General features: G+C 42.1%; 1 protein-coding gene across 1 annotated transcript in view; it reads right to left on the minus strand.

Annotated features, from left to right (window-relative positions):
• Positions 1-14627, minus strand: part of LOC121282177 (synaptotagmin-6-like) — a 324735-nt gene that overhangs the window by 169576 nt on the left and 140532 nt on the right. The window contains exon 2 of the mRNA XM_041195727.1: positions 7605-7950. Coding sequence (XP_041051661.1) covers positions 7605-7950 — 346 coding nt within the window. The remainder of the gene's footprint in view (positions 1-7604; positions 7951-14627) is intronic.

Consider the following 14627-nt stretch of genomic DNA (forward strand, 5'->3'; position numbering starts at 1 on the left):
TTCAGCCGGCAGCACTGCACAACAGTGAAAAGGTTATTTAAATGATTGGGTGATTGTAGATATTTTATATTGACCTTAATGTGTTTTCCTTTCATTGAGTTTGTGTCGAATGATTTTTTTCCTATGGAAATTAATTCTGATAGGAGGTAGTCTAACAAGAGGAGCTTTTGTGGCTCAGTGGGTAGCATCCAAAGCTCTGGATTTAAATCCCACTTCAGGACTTGATGGCTGTGGGAGGATGTTCATAACGTGGCCAAACAGGTTCATTATCAACCTATCAATCCTTCCAATATGCCTGATGGTAGATGCTAATAGCAGGAGAGTTTCCTGATCAGCCATACTGAAGAAAGCAACAGCGATCCACTGCTGTACTTTAGTGGAGCATAATCATGGACCCGTCCAATGGAAGTCCACAGTCGCCAACACCCTCTTAGTGCAATGCGTGAGGAGGAGTCTAATGAGGACCTACTGGATGCAGATTTTATTGAAATAGGTGATTGCATATCCACAGCCAATTTTTAATTCAAATCTGATTCACACTATCACACAGCCACAGAGGTTTACAGTGTGAAGAGTCAGATTCACGGACACTGAAACATGTAGACCTTGCAGAGAAAGGCTGAACCCTAGTGCCAGGGACCTTAGATATAAGGATGGGTTAGAAAATCTCAGAAAAGAGGTGGGGTTACAGAGAAATACAAAGCCCTAAGTGGATAGAAAAGGTTAATATAGAACATTATGTTAGGTTAAAGTGCGCTATTGCACAAGTGGGGCACCGTCTGAAATTTTATGTCAGGCACCAGGTGGCCTGTCCACCCTTGGGTCTATTAAGGCCTTTAAGTGATCAATTAATGGCAATCCCAATGCTGCCAGTATTTTACCTGTGGCAGGGGAGGCCTACACCATGTGGGAAACCCAGCAGCTTTAGCTGTGCAGGCTGGTATCATACAAGAGGTGGTGAGGGGTGGGGATGGCAGGGGGGTAGGGCAACCTCCACTGCTGGTCCCCTGGACCCATCATAGGCATCCACTCTCCAAAAGATCATCCCTCACCTTGCACCCACCAACCTGAGCCTGGACCCCCAGCCACATCACCACCCCCCCAGACCCTCGGCGTGGTGAGGCTGCCTGTAGTCCCAGCAATGGCCACCATTCCTGGCTGGCGCTGCTGGGACACAAGTGTTGCTGACTATCCGACTGGCTGGCATCTCTCCAAAACAGGACCTCCTTCCAAGAAAACGGTGGAAGTCTCACGTTAAAGCAATTAATATTGCTCCCAGAGTTAAACTGCTGTGGGGCAGCTGTTATGGGATAGTGGGTGGGCTCCCCTCTGAATTTTTAGCTGGGAGAGTGGTAGGGGGAATGCAGTGGTGGGTGGGTAGGGTCCGCAGCACCCTATAAAATCCAGCCCATGGAGTTGGCAGCACAGAAACAATTGGGGCAACTGTTCCATGATGGTGTTTATGCTCCACACTACCTCGACCCCTCTTCATCTAACATAATCAGTCTATCCTTCTCTTTCTTTCCCCCTTATGTCTTCATCTAGTTTCCCTTTACATGTTGTGATGTCATTTGCCTCAATCAAGTAGTAGCGAGTTCCACATTCTAGCCGCTCTCTGGGCAAAGATTGCGAAGTCAGTTCATGGCTGATCTGTACCTCAAAAGCCTTTGATTCATATCACTCCATATACTTATCCAATAAAAATTGAAAAAATGCTCCCAATTCCATTCATTAGATTGAGGTCAACCTGCCAAGTTCCTTTCTCTCTTACCCAACTAAAGTTGCAACTAGACTTGTTTCTAAATTTTCATTCTGTAGCAGAGTCAAGAATAAGAGCTTGATGTGCGAGGAACCAGGTATCCTATGAGTTGCCAATGTGTAATATCACCAATCCACCCCATACTTCAGATCCTTTGATAATGATTAGCACCACTGGCAATCTTGGAACATCCCAGAGTCTCCAAGGCTGAATCCCAACTTCTATTATCTTGGGATACTATTGGGAATGAGCAAACCAAGTGCAGATCACGTCTGCCCTGCTGAAACATCCTTTAAATTGCAGCTCAAACCACATCTGCCCATGAGGGATGATGTGCACTGCAGGGAAGCAACAGGAATTAGAATGCATGATTGTCTTAATTAAAATAAGTGTCATCAATTGAATGCATCTTCCTTCCAGCTGTAAAAATTGTAAAACGTTTTAAAAAATGATGAGTAGCAGGGGAAGAAACGAATGCCCAAATAACAAACATTTTAGTTGGGCATCTCAATGAGGTCTTCCAGCAGAGAATCTGATTTGTGCTTGTGTCAAGTATTGCACTGACAACTCAGTCTGAAGGTTTTGCACCTGAATTTCTAAAAAGCCAGAGCAAATCTTTTTGGTCTGTGTTTTTTCTCTCAGAGCACAGAATGGATGTGTGGCGAAGATCTATTTTTCGCATCAGATTGCAGCGATTAGCGTTTGATGTATTAATTTGACTGTCTCCCATCCTTTTAAAATTGAGCAATGAATCATAAAAAGGCAGAAGTAGGCCATGATGAGATACACTGGTGCCAGGGCATGAGGGGAGGGAAGTACAAATGACCTATTACCACAATTTAAACTCGTTACAGATCATTCAAATGCCAAGGCTGTTTTACAGGTTTTGTCTCTACTCTGCACCTTGTGCCATGTTGTACAAGGTTTTTTTTGTTGGAGGCGGCTGAATTCAAGAGTAGTCATTTCAAAAATAATGTATGCACTGGAATTGTTTCTCTTCCATCATTGTTTTAGAGCCAGTTTTAACTCCACTTCCCTGGCACCAATGTGCTGATAGCAGAGTTGCAGTTTTTGTGGTGAACCTGCCTGCGCCTGCGTTCTGCCATATTTACTAGAACCTTCCACTTGTCAGCCCAAGCACTCACCTGGAACTTTATAGCTGCAAGCAAGCGATGTACATAGGACCCCAAAGCAATTTTAAGTGACAATTGGGAAGAGTGTGAGAAATGCATGCTCTATCAATTTGAACTAGTTGATAAGACGAAGAGGATCCAAAAAGACAAGTCAAAAATCATTTTTGTCAGGCCATGAGGAGCAGCTAATTTGGGCTGCTGTCCCCTTGTCCCCCCTTCCTCTTCAATTATCGACCCTCACAGCCTACCCTCCTTTTGTGCTCTGGGCCATTTGACACTGCGCAGAGCCAGCACTGGTGAGCTGTAGCACGATGCCTGCTCTTTGGTGTTATTGGGGCCTGAACCTTGAAATAGACCAGGCCTCTAGATGGCTGCACAATAGTTAAAATCTACTTCATTCTCTCTTTACCTGCTTTCTTCCTCACTGGATATTAGGCTCATGGGTGCCCTCTGCTACTCCACTCAAGTGGTCCTTATTTATGTGTAAGTGGCAATAGGAAGTGATATCTCTCTGTCTTTTCTCCTTACAGGACAAGAGAGTCCATAACTCCAGACAGAGGCAGAGCACCAGGGGTAGATCTGCAGCCAAGGCGACCCTAACCATGATGGAGGAGGAAGCCAAGTACTGGTTGATGTCAATCAAGATACTGAGATGACCGAGAGACTTGGATCCAGCATTAGATGAAGCATTGCCACTTGGTGCTTAACTATTACTCACAGTGAATTGAAGTCACCAAGACATGAAATATCAAGATCTCCACTATGCTAACTTAGAATCCTATTTCACCTCCTTTCAAGCACTAACTCAGGTCTTTCACTGCCCACAAGTTCTTTCTGGGTTCTGATGGAGGAGGAGCCTGAGGAGATCTCAGAGGAGATCCAACATTCTGAGGATGCACCGTCACATGACTCCTGTGCATCCTCCACTAGTGCAAGTACACATACCTTGACAGTTCAGCATCTCAGAGAGATAGGGTTTCACATGGTGAGGAGAACATCAGATGTGAGCTGGAGTAGATGCTGTAGACAGGGACAGCAGTGGAGAGTCTCTGTCAGAGGGGCAGGATATTCCAAGCTCTGGCTCAGCTGGACATAGATGCTGAGCCTTGGGGGTCACCAATGAAAAGAGAACTTATGGCGCAGCAATAGGAAATGTGTGTGCTTCTGTCAGCAGTTCCAGTGGCACTGCACACCCTTACACATAAAATAGAAGAGTCCATCTCTTGCATGAGAAAGAGTGAAAGAGTGGCCAACATCATGGAGACTCAGGACATGATTGGCCCATTCAATGTCCACGTCATAGAAGATTTGCTACATTTCAAACATGCAGAGCTGAAGAATAAGCACCGTAAAATCTACGAAAGCTTTGAACATTTGAGAAAACACATCCCCCAAAGCTATGACAAGGACAGTGAATTTTTCAATGACTTGCTCTAATGTTGTCCTGGTAATGACATGGCTCTTGTTGTAGCTTTCTTGTGCCTCTGTGATAGGGTTCCTCACTTGGATCAGCAGCCATGTCTTGAGTGGGTATCCCTTATGTCTCAGAAGTCAGCTGCTGCTGCTGGGGTTCCTGCTCTGTCACTGTGGCTGCTGGGCTAGAATTAAAGCTGCTGTTCCTGCTGAGGAGTTCTACACCTTAGGTAACATCCTCACAGGCAAGAAGTTGAGATTCAGCTCAATGAGCTCCAAGTCACTTGAAAGTTACTGGGCAAAGTTACTGAAGAGAGTTGCGAATTCAGACTGAAAGAACTAGCGCTAGCCTTTCACTCTAGTTAACCACAAACTTGCTGATTTTGGCCTTTGGTGGCTCATTTAGAGAACTGGAAGAAGAATTTATCAAATTACCTGATCCCAGATTAAGATGATTTAAACTGAGGATTGTGAATTCAAAGTCCAAAACATCAAGCACTAGTTCCTGTTCTATATAGTGCCCATAGATGGCACTGTTGAAGCAGACAGGTTCTGGCCTGTTATGAAATTAGAATAGTATTGAGTTCTTAAAAGAAGTGAACATGAGGTAGCAGGAGGGGAGAAAATGGCCACTCCAGGTAATAATCTCAAGAAATCTCCAATGATGAAAAGTTAAAGACAGGGACACTGGTCCTTAAAGATTTGAGTGCAACAAAAGATCAATTCTTGCAGAAGTAATAATCTGGTAACCACAGCACTTATGAAATATTCAAACTTAACTACACAGTAAACTTTGTGTTATCCGGCAATCTGGGCTGGAGTTCTCTACTAAACGGAATTTCTGATGTTCCCCTAATATGAATCATCAGTTATCAACCGGAAGCAATTACAAAGCTACCTGGAACCTGTGCCTGTATACTGTAGCATATTATACTTTAATTTATGTTTTAATGTGTGGTTGGAGATTTAGAAGTAAAATGAATACTGTTCTTTACTTCCCGAGGACTTCCATATTGTATTCCATTGGTAAATGGAGCTCTCCATTAATCAGCATTTTTGATTAACTGGCAGCACCCATTTCCTGCACATGCCAGATAATAAAGATTTTACTGTATTTTTGTCTTTTCCTTCATTGTGTGTCTTTGAGAAAGTAAGAACAGCCTGCCCCATAAGCCAGTGAATAAAACGCTTTCCTGGGACATACATCACTCTTAATATGGGCAAAGATAAACTGTGTGGGTAAAAGCAAAATACTGCGGATGCTGGAAATCTGAAACAAAAACAGAAAATGCTGGAAAAACTCAGCAGGTCTGACAGCATCTGTGGAGAGAAAAACAGAGTTAACGGTTTGAGTCCAGATGACTCTTCTTCAGGGCTAAAGAGAAGTAAAAATGTGATGAAATTTATACTGTTTAAGGGTGGGGGGGGTGGAACAGGTGAAGCTGGATAGAAGGCCAGCGATAGGTGGGGAAAAAGGAGAGATTGACAAAGACATCATGAACAAAAGGACAGAGGGGGTGTTAATGGTAGTGGTAAGGGCTAAAGGAGGTGCTGATAGTGGCATTAAGGTAAGAAAGCAGAATGTGATAATAGCTGGACTAGGGTAAGCACTCTGGAAAGAATTACATGAACGAGTGACAGATGGCCCTAGTGGGGGTGGGGTGGGTGGGAGGAGATGGTGGGGGGGGTGGGATTGAAAACAAGATAAAAGGTGGGGATAAAACAATGAATAAATTGGGATAAAACAATGAATAAATTAATTAAAATTAAAATAAATAAAAATACGTGGATAAAAAAATAAATAAAAATGAATTGAAAAAAGGGGGTAAAAAAGGGATGAGGATAAAGGAGAGAGTTCATGGTCTGAAGTTGTTGAACTCAATGTTAAGTCTGGAAGGCTGTAAAGTACTTAATTGGAAGATGAGGTGCTGTTCCTCCAGTTTTCGTTGGGCTTCACTGGAACATTGCAGCAGGCCAAGGTCAGACATGTGGGCATGAGAACAGGATGGTGTGTTGAAATGGCAAACGACAGGAAGGTCTGGGTCATGCTTGTGGATAGACTGAAGGTGTTCAGCAAAGCAGTCACCCAGTCTGCGTTTGGCCTTTCCAATGTAGAGGAGACTGCATTGGGAGCAGCAAATGCAGTAGACCAAATTGAAGGAGGTGCAAGTGAAGTGCCGCTTCACCTGAAAGGAGCGTTTGGGCCCTTGGACGGTGGGGAAGGGGGAGGTAAAGGGGCAGTTGTTGCACCTTCTGCAATTGCATGGGAGGGGATAAAGATAAATTGTGTGAGGGTTGATTTTGAACATACACCTATTTCTTCCATTTTCAACAAGCTTGTGTGATATTTGTCACATTATACACATCTATATAAAACATTGCTTCTAATTTACTACGGGGTCATTTTTAAATCTCCCACTGAGTTCCTTATACCCTCAGAACTTATTAATCCCTCTCCCCACATTAAATACCCAAACGTAATATTTTAAAAAAGGAAATTAAGGAGAGTACACTTTATTCAAAGTATTTATCCCTTTCCCTTATTAGGAAAAAATAATGTTAAATACTCTGTGACAATTTAAATAAAGAACATTGTCTGAACTATAGATACTCTGTCAGCTACCCCCCTCAGCCAAACTGTTTTGTCATATCACCAATGTTGAGGAATACAGACCAACTCCAATGATTGACTTCAACTCCACTTGACCAGTCTAGAATTTCTGCACACCAAGAGAGGATAATGAGCACTTGCCCTGGACATTACTCACCTCTTTACCACACCACTACTCAGGGGAGATGATGGTGTAGTGGGTATGTCACTAGACTTATAATCCAGGGGCCGAGGCTAGTGCTCTGGGGACATAGATTCAAATCCCACCTATAATGATATGTATTAGGAAACCATCAGGGTAGAATTCAAGTTCTATTAATAAAAATCTGGAACTGAGAGCTAGTCTCAGGAATGGGTGACCATAAACTATCATTGGTTGCTATAAAAAATCATCTGGTTCCTAACTGCCCTTTAGGGAAGGAAATCTGCTGTCCTTACCTTTGGTCTACATGTGACTCCAGATTCACAACAATGTGGTTGACTCTTTCCTGCCCTCTGGAATGGTCTTAGCAAACCACTTGGGATTCAAGGGCCAAAATACAGATCTTGCCAATGATGCCCACATCCCATGAAATAATTTTTAAAAAAGCAACAGTTTAAAGTTAACTGGAACATTTTGTTTCAAAATCCAAGTGAGGCAGCACATGCATGCACAATATATCTCTGGAATCAAAGTTGAGACACTGACCTGGAGGAAGAGGTTGGCTCCGTTGTCTGTCTCTGTATCCGTGTGTGGCGCAGGATATGATCTCTCATCGACATCTGAACCTCTGCTGGGATATCTGGGGATGTGTGGCTGATCTTCATGGCTGCTTCGAGGAAGCTCATGGACGTGGATTCCTTGGGTTTGTCCGTCATCTCCTTGTCGCAGTCAGTGCTGGTGACGTTGACTGTGTCTCCAGGAACGGAGGTGTTAGAGAGAACCTTGTTCTTCCAGGGTACCCAGCACAGCTTCCAGAACACAAACAGAAAGACCGCCACCAGGGCCAGTCCACAGAAAATAAGTATCACTGCAAGCAAGCTGACCGAGATATCTGCAAACAGAATGGAGGAGGTGCGAGTGACAAGAGAATGACACATAGACAAAGGACAAAGGGAGAGAAAGAAAAAAAAGGCTATGAGAAGAGCCTGAAGAATATTTTTCAAGAAGTAGTTTGCACTCTATAACTATGAACCTGAACCTAATCCTAATCCAGGCTAATGAGCTGCAAATGTTCCCATACTATGAACACCCTGTGACAAAATGAACTTCAGCTTTAGCTGTAATTTTCCACTGAAGCAACAACAATAATTAAATCAAGTTTCCAATATAAAGTTAGATAAAATCTCAGTTTTATCTTGTTTTCACTTGTCAAAGCTTAAGTAAATGATAGTACACCTCCCGTGAAAACTGACCCTAGTACCGGCTCCTGGCATAACAGGAGAACTGCACACCATTGTTACACTGTTTTACCTCTCTGAGCCAATAAACACCTGTTGCTCTATCATTTGTCCAATTCTTAAGTCTTGCCTGTTTTACTGGTTACATTGCTTCATCTAGTTCGCCATGTACATAAGACATTCATCCCATCTTTTACACAGTGACTGCTCAGCGTGGATTGTATGTACAGTTGGCAACACATGTAAAAAACAGAAAGAGAGATGTAACTGGCCAACTGAAGGAGTCTGGATTGGGACTCATCACAATTTGCCTTGTTTTACTTATATTTTGTTCACCATTCTCTTTATTTATACATCAGACCTTTCTCTCTGTTACAGGGGATTTAACCAGGGTTTCTGAATATGGTTCATTCCAAAAGCAAGATGACCAGCTGCTTCTGCCTCATCAAGAAGCAGGCTCAACTAAGGACAGTGAACCTCTGAGCACTCTGACAATAGATTAGCGTGGAAGTCAACCTGTGGCCAGAGGCACATAGTACCTACACTGCTGTTAGGCCATCGCTCTGGGAATCCCAGTTTATTTTAATGATTTTTTTTAAGCTTATTGGGGGTAGTTTTGACTTTGGGTGATAGCTGAAGTCAATGAATAAAACATTTGGGAGAGATGCCATATAGATAAATGATTCACTGTAAACTATATCACACTATTACACAAAGTCTGTAAGGTGCATGATTGCTATTTTCAGCACCATTGCACCAAATACCACTCAATACACACTACATTGATTAAACAAGAAATGAAATAACAAACAATAAAGCCTGATGCATTTGACATGTATATTATATATGTATATAAATTAGTTTGATATGTGGCATGGTGAGATTTTTCCAATGATTATTGTGGTCAAACATGCAACATTTTTATTTATTTATAATTAGTCATTTGGTAGTACAGAACTTGAGTATTGCTCAAAAATGAGACATGTCTAAGCTTTTCATCTTGCGCGCATCAGGACTTTTGCAAGAATACCAATATAAGGGACAAAACAATCTATACTCTAAGTGAAGAGAATGACGATTGGATGGCAAGTGGCATTGCCATGGAGAATTCACCACTGATGGTGACTGACAGTTAACAGCCAAGTATTGTTTGAAATTAAAACCAGGCAACTTGACCCTGATTGGTCAAGGCATTGCCCTGAGGAATGAGTCAGCGAATGGCTGTCACTTATTTTGTTTAGCTGAAACAGGCGCAATGTATGTAATATATATATATATATGATAAAAATAAAAACAAAAAAACTGCGGATGCTGGAAATCCAAAACAAAAACAGAATTACCTGGAAAAACTCAGCAGGTCTGGCAGCATCGGCTGTTCACTGTTCCAGTGAAGCCCAACACAAACTGGAGGAACAACACCCCATCTTCCGACTAGGGACTTTACAGCCTTCCGGACTGAATACTGAATTCAACAACTTTAGGTAGTGAGCTCCCTCCCCCATCCCCACCCCCTTTCTGTTTCCCCCTTCCTTTTTTTTCCAATAAATTATAAAGATTTTCCTTTTCCCACCTATTTCCATTATATAAAAAAAATTTAAAAAAAAACCCGCTAGAGCTATACCTTGAGTGCCCTACCATCCATTCTTAATTAGCACATTCATTTAGATAATATCACCAACTTTAACTTTAACACCTATGTGTTCTATTGTACTATTGTCGTTGACATCTTTTGATGATCTGCTTCTATCACTGCTTGTTTGTCCCTACAACCACACCCCCCCCCACCTCTCTCTCTCTCTCTATCTCTCTGCCCCCCACACACACACCTTAAACCAGCTTATATTTCAACTCTTTCTTGGACTCGAACTCAAGTTCTGTCGAAGGGTCATGAGGACTCGAAACGTCAACTCTTTTCTTCTCCGCCGATGCTGCCAGACCTGCTGAGTTTTTCCAGGCAATGTATGTATATGTTCTTTCTGTCTGAAAAGAACAGGGCCCTGTGTATTAACGTATGCAGCATCCAGTACACACAAATGCACCATATTACGAGCCTGACTGATAATCTTAAATTGATTGTCAGCATAATTCTTAGCACATTGAGAATTATTTAGCAAATTTTGTCCAATTGTGGAATTGCATCTAATGTTAGACATTGTTTTGAGTTTTACAAGCACAGGTTGGTTGGATACGGTCTGTACCCTGCCCATTACGAACAACAGCTGGGACATGCTGTTTGACATGATCCACCAGTCTTTGGGAAGTAAGGCCTACATACCCAGCATCACACTGGCACTGAAATTCATATACCACATTACTCATTTGTGTGATAGGCAGGATGCCTTTTTGGCTTGAGGGCAGCATCTGTTAGTGGCGAATGCCACCCGTATTGCTCTTGCATAGTAGCAGTGTGAAACAGCTAGCTTCACCTGTTACTCAAATTTTTGAGATACCTTGCCCTTGCAGGGTAATCTGAGGTAGATTGGGCACTTTTCAGGGCCGAAAGTGGCCTTAGGCCCATTCGTTAGTTTGCGTGATATACAGCATGAAATGATCTGATCAGGGTAACCATTATCATGCTGGATGCATTTGCGCCCTATTTCAGCATCAACTTGCATAGTTAGCAAATGGCTTGGGCCCTATTTACAAGGCTGCGATAAGACCAATCTTATGACATGTGGAACTGTAAGAATCCCAACGCAAAAATTGATCAGTGAGGGTAGGCTTGCGGTAGACTGTGTTAGAGAACCCCTGACAGATTTCTCAACTAATACATCAAGGAAGGGGAGTTCATTTGATGATCTATTACATAGGTGAATTTGAGCGCAGGATGGAGCCCATTAAGACATAAAAGGAAATTGTTACATGCAGTTGCAATTTAAATATAGCAAACGTATCATCCACACATCTGGAAACATGCGAGCGGTAGGAGGTTGGGTATCATCCAAAGATATGTTTCTCATGGAACCCAACAAAGATATTTGTGAGAGCTGGGCCTAGAGGGGGTCCCATGGCAACATCATCTACTTGGGCAAACATGGAGTCATTAAAACTGAACTCAACTGTGTGAGCTGCCGAATTCATTAAACTCAGTGAATAATGATTCATGTAATGCTGGCATATGTAGATCGCCATGATAGTGCTGCAGTGCAAATATCAATGGCTTCTTTAAGTGGAACATTGGTGAATAGGCTAGCAACGTCAAATGAGCACATGGATACAGCATTGCTATCAATATGCAAATCCTGTACAGCCTCAAATGTGGTGGAGTCCTTCTCCATGTATGTGGGAAACTTGGTCAAAACCGGTCGTAACAATTCGCCCAACCATTTGGCCAATTCATGTTGTCAGAACTGGTCATGGATAAGATGGGGATTAAAACAACATCACTTTTATGTGTCTTGGGCAGCTCATACATGCACAGCCATAGCGAACCGTGAGGGCGAACCCTGCCATATATATCACGCAGTAACTCATCTCCCTTACAGAAGTCCAGCAAGCATTTTTTTTAAGCTTACTTTCAAGCAAGGCTGCCTGGTCATGTTGAACAGCAGGACCAATGGATACAAATTTGGACCTGTCATTAAGAACAGCGTGCATTTTATTGATATAGTCATGCTTGACTCATTCCTCAGGGCAATGCCTTGACCAATCAGTTGACTGGCTTCAATTTCAAACAATGCTTTGTGACTGACAGCTAACTGCCATCAGTGGTGCATTCTCCATGGTAACACCACATGCCAACCAATCAGCACTCTCTTCACATACAGCATAAATTGTTGTTTTCTCCCTTATATTGGAAGCATGCCTTTCCTATAACACATTAATCATCACACTTTGCTGCTAACACCCTTAATTATATAAAACAGCATAACCTGCAATTCACAGCAACACCATATTCATGATGTAGAGAAAGAACATTAAAGAAGGATAGAGAGAGAGAGAGAGAAAGGAGGTGTATAAAGAGAATAACTATTCTCTCCCCATTTTTAATTTTAAATGTAATACATTTTAATTTTTCCATGCTAATATTACAGTTGGATTTAACTGGAATAACCAAATTAACACTAGGAGAATAAATTGCCAAATAGTTTGACAGTATGTAGTTGTGATTTTTCTCCCCCCATTCCAAGAAAATTAAAGCAAGTGTTTATTTGAGCAGTGTTGGAAAATCAATCTTTATTAATCATTGCTAATAAACTCACTTTTTCAACGACATCCTCCAAAACAAGGTAATGTCAGTTCTGTCCTCAGATCTAAGCACTGCACCAGTATAAGTTAAAAACTAGCTTTTGCCTAGTTGTTTTTGTGCTGTTTCTTCCCAAAAATTGTATTTTGTTACAATGCATTCAGATGCTAAGTGTTTGGCTCTGGTGCAAAACCAAAATCAGTTCACGCTAATGTTAATCTTGGAATGTGCTTCAGGTGTGAAAAGCAAACTGAGTGTGAGGGAAAATCACTGAAGAGACTGCCCCTGCCAAGGAAATTCACTGCACTTCATTCTGCTGTCAGCTTTGGTCTGACCAGGTATCCAGGCAGGGTAGGGATTATTATAGGGCCTACTATCATTTCCAATCTCAGCATTCCTGAGGGAAAGCATTCCCATGGCAGAAGGCAAAAAGAGACCAAAAGGATGGATAGAACTTCAGCCTTGGGTCTTATCTCGAAACTCAGAGTGCGCTCGCCTCATGGGAGGAACAAATTTCGGGCTGCCTGCCTCATCAGCAGTGGCCCTCAGGAGGTTGCAGGAGAGATGCTCGAACAGGCTACAGGTGAAAAATAGCAGACCAAAAATTTACCTTTTGTTGGCGCCATTGAAGAACCCATGAGTGAGCTGGGCCTGCCTGATGCCTGCCCTCTCATGTGACACCCAATTTCTCAAAAGGGTTCTCTGACAGGAATTAGTCTTCAAGTTTACATATTTAAGCATAACATCTATTCCAGGCTGTCAGTCTAAAAAATGGGCCCCAAAAATTAGGCACTGGGACTAATGCCTGTACAGCAAAATAGGCGTAATGGATACCATAATCTACCCCAGGATATATATTATAATCACAGCTTCAGTAAGATGTAAAAAATGCTTTGCACTGGAAGTACAGCTGTAGTATAAATGAACTCCTAGATACTCTTTCATGGTCATCCAAATAGATTACTGATATGAATCAACTTTTCTGTTCAAGCAACTCTATTGCTTATGAAACATTTGGGTTTTTGTATAGCACAGCAGAGGTATTAATTAAAAATGTTCAAAAAATACAGAAAAAGGCTAATTCTTCTAAAGAGTTTGAAGGACAATAAGATAATGTCAACACTAGACCAGGCGCATGCTGAATTGTAAAGAGGAGACACTCTGCAGACAAGCCTACAGAGAACACACACAATAGATCATCAGCCACATTCACCACTACCATCACACAGGGCTTTGAAGTTTTTTGCACACTGCCGTCTCATGACCCTCTTATAGCAAGTTATTTACATTTAAAAGGAACATGACAAAATGTGCTGCCTATCTCGGACTGGCAGCTGAAGCAAACACCATCAGATTTTTAATTTATTCTAAAAACCCAATGAAGTCTACTAGAATTCTCCATCCTTCTGTACAAAGATTATTATTGTGGATTTTTTGGATACAGGGAAAATAAAATGGTTGATTGAAGAGTGGGACTGGATTCTGATGTCGGAACAACAGGAACAGTAGTAAAATAAAAACGAAAAACTGCGGATGCTGGAAATCCAAAACAAAAACAGAATTACCTGGAAAAACTCAGCAGGTCTGGCAGCATTGGTGGAGAAGAAAAGAGTTGACGTTTCGAATCCTCATGACCCTTCAACAGAACTGTTGAAGGGTCATGAGGACTCGAAACGTCAGCTCTTTTCTTCTCCGCCGATGCTGCAATTGTTGAAGGGTCATGAGGACTCAAAACGTCAACTCTTTTCTTCTCTGCCAATGCTGCCAGACCTGCTGAGGAACAGTAGTAGGTCGTTCAGCCTTTCAAACCTGCCCTTCCATTCAATTAGATCATAGTAGATTGGCACCTTGATTCCTTCTTGTCTTCTAACTTTTTTACACCTGGTTTTCTCTCTCCCTCTCCTGGGTGGTGTTGTTTGACATCTGGGCAACACAATTATGTCCTAAAGGGTGGTAAGACATGGATATGCATACTTACACGCAAATAGAATGATAGGCTAGTTTGTTTGAGGAAGATGAATAAATGTTTGCAAAACTCTTATGGTTGGTGAAGCATTGAGGTCAAGCTCTGCTTTCATTCAATTGCTCAGTAAATTTGAATTACACACTTCACAAATTGGGGCTTTGACAATAGCTGAACAAAAA

This window comes from Carcharodon carcharias, chromosome 9 (genome assembly GCF_017639515.1).
Source record: "Carcharodon carcharias isolate sCarCar2 chromosome 9, sCarCar2.pri, whole genome shotgun sequence".
NCBI classification, from domain to species: Eukaryota; Metazoa; Chordata; class Chondrichthyes; order Lamniformes; family Lamnidae; genus Carcharodon; species Carcharodon carcharias.